General features: G+C 49.9%; 1 protein-coding gene across 3 annotated transcripts in view; it reads right to left on the bottom strand.

Annotated features, from left to right (window-relative positions):
• LOC135459347 (transducin-like enhancer protein 4) overlaps nt 1-6,816 on the bottom strand; it is a 99,323-nt gene extending 92,507 nt beyond the window's left edge. Inside the window, exons 1-4 of one of the 3 annotated variants that reach the window (XM_064735270.1) lie at nt 5,814-6,816; nt 5,288-5,385; nt 4,100-4,163; nt 2,679-2,723 (exon numbers count right to left, since the gene is read on the bottom strand). In XM_064735270.1, coding sequence (XP_064591340.1) covers nt 2,679-2,723; nt 4,100-4,163; nt 5,288-5,385; nt 5,814-5,858 — 252 coding nt within the window. In that variant the 5' untranslated portion in view covers nt 5,859-6,816. The remainder of the gene's footprint in view (nt 1-2,678; nt 2,724-4,099; nt 4,164-5,287; nt 5,386-5,813) is intronic. The other 2 variants (XM_064735268.1, XM_064735269.1) reach the window with 2 other exon arrangements.
• Between the last annotated feature and the right edge of the window lie 1,622 nt (nt 6,817-8,438).

Here is an 8,438-nt window from a genome sequence, read left to right as displayed (position 1 = left end):
AAAGACAGATATGCCTCTGTGCTAAAGTGAAAAAAAGAAAGAAAATATAATAAGTAGGTGGTTTGCAGGGCTGTCTGTATTTCATAATGTGATAAACTGCCCTCAGGATTTTTTATATGATTGAATTTAGAAAGCTGGGGGGGGCAAGGGAGAAGGAAAATAAAAAAGGGTGAATTGCTCAATTTCAGCCGAGTGAAATTCAAAGATGGGAGAGGAGGAAAAGGGAACTTAAGGTGGTAGACTAAAACAGCTTCACACACATCAAATGAAGCAATCAATGCCATCTATACAAATATCTAACTGGACCATAATGATCATAATGGAAAATGGTAATATTTTGCATTTGCTGAGGCAAGACGAAAAAGGAAAAATACAACGCTGTGTCAACAGAAAGGGAGATATGAAAGACAGGAAATTTATATCAGTTTTAAGAATGCGAGTGAACAAGTTTCTTAGCCACAACTAATTTGATTCATCATCTGACAAAATATTTCAGTGTTTTGCATGAGAGTACAATACTTAAAACTTGAGTAAAATTAATGGTGATGGAAAAAGGTGTTCAATTAAAACCCAGTGCTTTGTAATCCCCACATTTAGTTGTCACCAAGTATTTAATTTCTGCAGAGTATCACTGACGACTCCATCACCATAAATGTATAAAATTTCTGAAGTAAAACGTTTAGAAATTAGAAGTTTAAAGTCCTTTGCTGTGTTTTTTTTTTTCCTTGCTTAATACAATTCCATTACACATTGCACTTGCAAGCTGATTCTGTTGCAAAGAATTTTGTGCTGTCAGTGTAAGGCTAAAGCACCGCTGTAAAAATGAGGTATCTAGAAATATAAACAAGTTTGACTGCAATGCTAGCTTTAAAACGCCTGTAAGAATTTGCTACGTAGGTGGCCTGTAAAGACTCTGGTCTTTGTGAATTGTTTCCATATCTACAGCTTTACTGATTGAGGATTTGTTTGGTTTTATTTTGTTTTTTGTTTTACTCTAATGGGGCCTGAAACAGTCTGGATATTCATTTGAGAACAGACCCAACACCTCTTAGATTCAGTGACCGATCTTTCCAACCGCACACACGACAAGGATCAGGTCCAGAGAGTCAGCACGTGCATACAATCTGATCTCTGCAAACACTGCCTTTTCCAGTCAGCCATTTGTTGAGTCTTAACGCTACCTGTGAGAAGGACCCACAGAATTCAAAAGACCTACGTATGTCTGTAAAATAACGTGTATGTACAGGGTTCCATAAGTTTGGAGCTGTAGAATGCAAAATGTAGCTGCAAATGCTTTGAGGAGGGAAATTCCAGTGTGTTCGTATGTATGCCATCTAGCAAAAATGGCCCAAATCAGTTCTGTGGCATTGATGTGCTAATGGAATACAAAATATAATAAAAAACATGAAAAAGCTTTTGAGTTCAAAGTCTGTTGATAAAGATCAACAAGATAAAGAAATCCTATTTCCAAACCCAGAGAAATTCCAAATCCCTAACTTTGAACAGAAGCACATACAAACCAATTTTCAGGTGATCTTTCTTTTCCCATCCAATCATTTCTTTATTTCTGCAGTTTATGCTCCCCAGCAACGCTGGCGAATTGCTCAACCATTTGCTAAAGTGAGTTGTCAGTATTAAACTCCGCTACATAAAAAGTTCCCTCACTGGAAAAGAGGTCAGATGTTCAATTCATTCTCCTCTAGAGAAGGTTAAAAAACACACATTATCAAATAAGAAACTCTAATTTACATTAGCATGCTCTAGCTGAGTAATCTCTTGCTAATCTTGGCCTGAGTGCTAGAGTTCAAGGCACAGAACCGATTACAGTTCTGCCGTATCTAGAGGGGGCCTACAAGAGAGCTCCAAAGGGCCTTTGACAGGAGCACGTAGTGATAGGACAAAGGGAAATGGCCCTTAACTGAAGACATGGCAGGTTTAGCTTAGATATTATGATAAATTCTTTACTGTGAAGATGGGGAGGCACCGGAACGGGGAGGCTGACAATGCCCCATCCCTGGACACGCTCAAGGCCAGGCTGGACAGGGCTTTAGTAGCCTGATCTAGTGGAAGGTGCCCTGCCCATGGCAGGGTTGGGTGGAACCAGATGATATTTAAGGTCCCCTCCAGCCCAAAGCATTTTATGATTCTATACTTACACCATCACAGAAAGATCATTTACTCCTTTGTGTTTGAGATGCTAGCACACTAGTTCTGGACAGAAGTCGAAGTAAGCAGCCAAAGGGAAATATCAACAGCATTTGTAGCTCCAGCTTAAATCACCCTAGGTTAACCAAAAAATCCATTTTCTTCCACACATGCTCCCCTTCCTAATATACATATCCCAAAAAATAAACCCTGAGGGTTTGAGACCAGACAGTAAAGAAGATACAGCCCACAAACCCTTCCATACTCCCAGACACTCTCCCTGTGAAGTATAGGAACGCCTGCATGTGCAAAAATTGCATATGGAAAGTCAAGCAAAGACAAGACAAGACCAAAACCTACAAAGAGTCTGCATACCAAACATAAGACAGAAGATTCAGGGTCAGGTGAAGAAAAAAAATTTCTGATGCACTCCTGCATGCAATTAAAGCAAGTCACACAGAATATGTGTGTTTTAAAATTGATAGGAGAAATTATACAGAGCATTCTTACAACAAAAGTAATTCTTTACCTACCTGTTTATGCATCTCTATGTTCAGCCCATAGGACATCTCGTAATACTAAGAAAAAAGAAAATTACTCTATTAGACTTTGCAATTGTGTAAACTATTTTGGAATTCACTTTGACTGAAACATCATCTGTACAAAGACATACAAACCTACACACATTAATTTGCCTAGAAGAGTTCCTGGAATTGCAAAGAGTGTGTTTCCGAATAAACTTTGTTTTTGGCTTTATCTACATTGTTTCATGTCACATTTACAAAGAAAAGCTGTAAAATAAGGCAAAAACAGACAGCAAAATAATGAAAAAAATCGCAAGCAGAGTCAAGGATTAAAAGCAGAAAATTATGAAGATTCTATTCACTAGCATACATAAAACATGCCAAAAAAACACCCAAAGTGCTTCAAGCATATAAACATATATATCAGCAATGTCTAACAGACCAATTCGATGTTTTAAATCTAAAAAAAAGAACGCAAAAAATTCCTGTAATTAAATGGCAGGTATTAAAAAAAAAACAACAGGAGAGAGCACAGAAATTCAGGGCCAGAGCAGACACACCAATCTAAGTACGTCCTGCTGTGCCCCAGTACTGCAGGGAACTCTTTTCAGTGTGCAATGCTAATACCAAACAATCTCCAAGACTTAGGCATATCAGGCATTAAAATGACAACTGCGAGCCTTACAATTTGCTTGTGCTCTCCCTTAAGATTTTTTCAAGGTTATTTACTCTTTCTGTGTATACAAGAGTATTACTCGTCTTGTGCATATGGAAAATGGCTAATCCCTCAGAGATGTACAAGAGGAGAGATATCAACAGTTCCTCTAGAGTTATCATGATCCATCATACAATTACCTGTTTAGAAATGTCTTTCTGTGCACATAATTTAATCAGGCAGACCACAACAACTGAGGAAATCCCTTTCACAGCTGAGATCACTGACATTCTCAAGTTAATGAAACAATGATTCAGCTGCCGAAGAGCAACAGTTCTTCTAGAAAGTAGACTTTGGATTTGCACGCGCTTACGTACAATTTTGTCTTACTCCATCACAGAAAAAAATACTTTCCAGAACCATTTTACAGAACCATGACCACTGGGAAAAGTCAGCAAGAGTGAAAACATCATCCCCAGGCGCACTATGGAACTTGCACGCAGCTTGAAAGGGCTGACAAATGATTTACTAGCACTTGGAAGAAACATGCTCAATTGCTTAAAGGATTAAAAAGCCAGTTTCACACAGATACTGACCACTGCAAAGTAGTTAAAAGACCCCAGAAACTACTGATTTATAATGGAAGCACTGATGCAACCTCAACAACAGCAGCGCTACTACAAATCTTCCTATTTGCCTCCAGCAATCCGAATGTATGTCAGTCTCAGTATACCAGGCTAATAGACATTTTGAATTTGTTATGCAGCTTGCTTACCATGACATAATGTCGCTGCATCTCTGTCTTCTCACTGGCCAGTTTTTCACACTCTAGCTTTAAACTGTTCAAGACACAAAAAGGAAAAAGCATGGGTACTTCATAACACTAATGTGACATTCTCATGAGCACCGGCTGCTCCCCTTTTCTCCACTACCCAAACATAAATGCGTATTCCAGTTCTTGCTTGGGAGTTTAGGACGGAGGTTTGCACTTTTCCATTTTCAAAGGATACCATGCAGCATCCTCATCTCCTAAAAGAACTGCAGACACACATGTGGTATCCACAGAAAATTATTTTTCTGACAAAAAAACTAAACACTGACACTGGTTCACAGAAGAAGCAAGCAGGGGGTCATATCTTTTAACAGTTAAGCTTGAGAAGCTACTAACAAAAATGTAATTTGGGTTTCAGAGTTTTTACTTAGGTGTTTTAGAAACACCTCTTTCTTTTACTCGACCCACAGAAGAATCACATGCACATTACCGCTTCAAGAAGAAAAACTTGCGGATTTGAATTTTTGCTCTTTGCTATTACTGATGACAGAACTGCAAGCACAATACTGCGTGTAATTTAATGAATACCGTGGTAAAGACTAACGCTTCGAGTGTTTATTTGGTTTTCTGAAGCCCGCTAAACAATCCTGCCAGAAGTCACTTGTCACTTTGAGGACACAGCGCTGTTCCACCTAAGGATAATGAAACAGCTCGCCGCCTCACTTCCAGGTTATCAGCACTTGACATGTCAATGAAAGGCGCGAGGGGGCCGAGCCAAGACAAGATGCCTGTCCTGAGCGGCATTTCGAAGAAAAGCAGCGGACGAGCCCAACCAGACACATATTTTTCTATCAACACCCGCCCTCCCCCACTTCGCACCCAAAAGTAAACAAAAAGACCAAAAGAAACAAAATAAAATAAAATAAAATAAAAGAACATGAACAAAAACGGAGAGCGGGGAAAACAAGAAAATCCGCTCGGCTCGGGGCCCACCGGAGCCCCTCGTCCCCAGGGTCGGGAGCGGAGCGGGATGTGGAGGAGCCGGCCAGGAGCGCCGGGCTGGGGTGGGTCCGCCCCGCTCCCGGTTCCGCCAGGGGTCCCGGGCCCCCGCCCCGCCGTCCCTCCGGGTGCGGCGCGGAAAACGGCGAGAGGAAAGACTGCGAGGGGCTCGGGCAAAGTAGGCAGTCTTACCTGTGGTACTGAGCCTGCAAAAACTGAAACTCCTCCTTAATCCGATCGCAGGATTCTGAAATGGTGAATTTAAAGGGCTGAGCTGGCTGGTGAGGAGCCTGCAAACAAGGAACATCAGGTCTTTTAATCGCCCCCTCTCATCCGGTCACCACCTCCTGCCCGCCGCCGTCCCCCACCGCGGCCCTCGCACCGGGGCTCCGCCGCGGCGCAGTACCCCCGGTCCCCGCTCGTCCGCGGGCGGAGGCGCGATGCCCCAAACGGCCCGAGATGCTGCCCCGACGTGTCCGCCGGCGGTGCGGGACCGCCGCTGGAAGAGGTATCGCCCGCTCGGACCCTCCGCACCGCCGGCAGCCGCGGGACGCGGGGCTGGCGCCGGGACCGCCGCGCACCGGGCGAGGGCAACTCAAACAAGCCAACCCCGACCCCGGGAGGCGACGGCGGCGCGGCGGACAACAATAAGAAAATGGCTACAACTCCGCGGTGCCCGCGCCTGAGCGCTGCCCGCGGGGCCGCCGCCGCCACTCACCGGGTGCCGGGTCTGCGGGTACATCTTGCTCAGGTCGCGGATCATCCACGCCGCTTCGGGGGGCGCTGGCGGCCGGAGCGGCGGGGATCAGGGCTGCAGGCGCGGCGGCGGAGACGGCGGGCAGGGACGCCCCGGCCCCGCCGCCCCGGGGCTGGCGGGGCACCGCCGGCAGCAGCGAGGCGCGACGGCGGCGGCGTCCGCGACGCTCGGGGGCCGCTGCCACATCCCCCGGGGGCGGTCAGCGGGCGACGCCGGCCGGTTCTCCCGAGCTCCGCCGCCGCTCCACGGGCTCCGGCGGGCTGCGAGCCCCGTGCGGCGGAGGGCGAGGTGGAGGAGGGCGGGGAAAGCCCCTCCGCCGGCGCCGGCGCGCGCTCCACCGGAGATTCCCCCCACCGGCAGTTTTCCTCCCTTCCTGAAAACTTTTACTGCTGCTGCCGGCGGCTCTCCCGGCGCCGGGCGAAGCGGGGCGCGGAGCCCCGGCGGGGACGGTGGCTGCGGCGGTCGGGCGGCTGCTCCGCTGCCGCGGCGGGGGTGCGTGCGGTGCGGTGCCCTTTTGTGCGGCGGTCCGGTCTTCGCTGCTACCGCCCGCACCGCATCTCCCCCGCTAGTGCTGCTCGACCGCCTTTTGTTTGGTTTTTTTTTAATTGAAAAAAAAAATTTTAAGAGCGAGAAAGATTTAAAAATACGGTACGGTCTGGGCAGCTTTATTTATGTCTTTTTTTTTTTTTTCTCTCTTTTTCCCTCCGCGCCTTTCGAAACTCCGGGAAGTGGCGGTGGTGGCGGCGGGGACGCGCAGAGCGGAGCCCCGTACTCGGCTCGTCAGCGCAGCGTGGTCCGGCCCAGCCCAGCCGTGTACTGCCCAGCCCGGTCCAGCCCGATCGCCGCTCCGCGCCGCTCCCACAGCACGCTCTGCCGAAGTGACTCCTTTGACCAAATTTAGCAGCGGCTCGTCATTAACATTCTGATACATATTCACAGCAGCCGGAAGGTCGCCGCCGAGGGGCACCCTGGGAGTCGCAGTCCTCCCGACGCTAAGACTGCCCGCATGCAGCCGCTCCGGGGACTACTTCTCCCATCAAGCACCGCGACGCTATCAGCCTCTCCCCCCGCGGCCCGCCCATGAAGGGCGGCGGCGGCGGCCAATGGGCTGCGGGCTGCCGTTAATCGCCGCTCGGCACTAATGCCCATCACTTCGCCGCTGACAAATGGGCGCGCGGGCCTGGGCAGAGGGGCGGCCCCGGACTCTCCCCCACGTGGGGTTCCGACGCGCCGAGGGCCTGCAGCCAATCAGGAGGCTCTCCGCCGCCTCTCCGCCTCCGCTCGCCCGACGCCCGAGGCGGGGCCCGCAGATCGCCGGCGTTCCGCGGCGCCGGCGTTCGAACAGGGGAAACATTTGTTCAGCCGTCAATCAAAGTAACGTGGGGCCGGTGTCGGCTGTCGCCGCCGCCGCTCCCGCCGCCGCCTCCTCCTCCTCCTCCTCCGCGCGGGGCGGTGGCGCGGCGGGAGCGGGGGGCGGCAGGGGGCTCCGCCCCGCGCCCCGCCCGCGGGCACCGCCGGGGACGGGCGCTAATGAGGGGCAACGTCGCCTTAAAAATGGGGGTACGGTATCGCCGCTATCGCCGCTGCCCTCGTGGACGGGAGGGGAAATTGCCCCTCCGCTGCCTGCCGCCAACGCGAGGCGCTCCCGCCTGCCCTCGGGCCGGACCGGGACCGGCCGGGCCTTTCCCAGCGCCCGAGAGGGGCCTCAGCGGCTCTGCCGGGGCAGCCCCGGCCGCCCGACGGCTCCGTCAGCTCCCCGTGCTGCTGGGCGTGCGGAGCTGTGCCTTGCTACAGTCGCCGAATGCGACGTGATTTAAGTTTTGTTGCTGCCTTTTTTTTTTCTTTTCTTTTTTTTTTTTTTTTTTTTCCCCGGCTTTGTTGAAGGAGCGCCGCCTGTACTGGAGGAAGCGGTGACAGGGCCAGGGTGTTCTCCATTAGCAAGAGGAGCGCTCCAAGACCCGGTCGTTGAATGCTCCATTGTAATGCCACGTTTGTGTCCGACGGGGCGTTCTGTCCCGGCTTCGCAGGGCGGCTGCGGCCTCTGCCTACTGCACGTTTTGGAACGTACAGTGAGCACACCTGGAAGCGACCTGCGGCGAGGAAAGGACAGGAACTACGGCTTCGTCTCGCTGCAGCAGCCGCGGCTGCCGCGTTTTGCAGGCTGGGAAGCAAGCATCAGAAAGTGTTTTCCCAGGCCTGAGCGTCGCATGCTTTCTCCAGGGCTGTCAGTGAAGAGCTGGAACGTGAACACCTGATTCCATACACATTCTCCCGAAAAAAAGGAACGATTTTTCACGTAGTAGTGCTGTGTCCTAAAAAGACCCCAGAACAATTTTTCTGCAGAGCCCCGCTCTAGACAATGCTGTGCAGTGACACATGCATGAAGGATAGACTCATATATTGTTGGGGCTTTTTTCTTCTCTGTGTCTGTCATGCTTATATTTGCCTTCGAGCAGTTTGTATTCCTGATGAGTTGCAGTTTAAACCTCCATGCAAAATAGATGTGGTTTAGTCATGTCATTTTTGATGCCTGTATACCAAATCTATAATCTCAAAACATACACTCAGCAATTAATACCCTAATGA

The sequence above is a fragment of the Zonotrichia leucophrys genome, chromosome Z, assembly GCF_028769735.1.
Source record: "Zonotrichia leucophrys gambelii isolate GWCS_2022_RI chromosome Z, RI_Zleu_2.0, whole genome shotgun sequence".
In the NCBI taxonomy this organism is placed as follows: domain Eukaryota; kingdom Metazoa; phylum Chordata; class Aves; order Passeriformes; family Passerellidae; genus Zonotrichia; species Zonotrichia leucophrys.
Note: the sequence above shows the minus strand (reverse complement) of the source record. Positions and strands in the feature narration are given on the sequence as shown.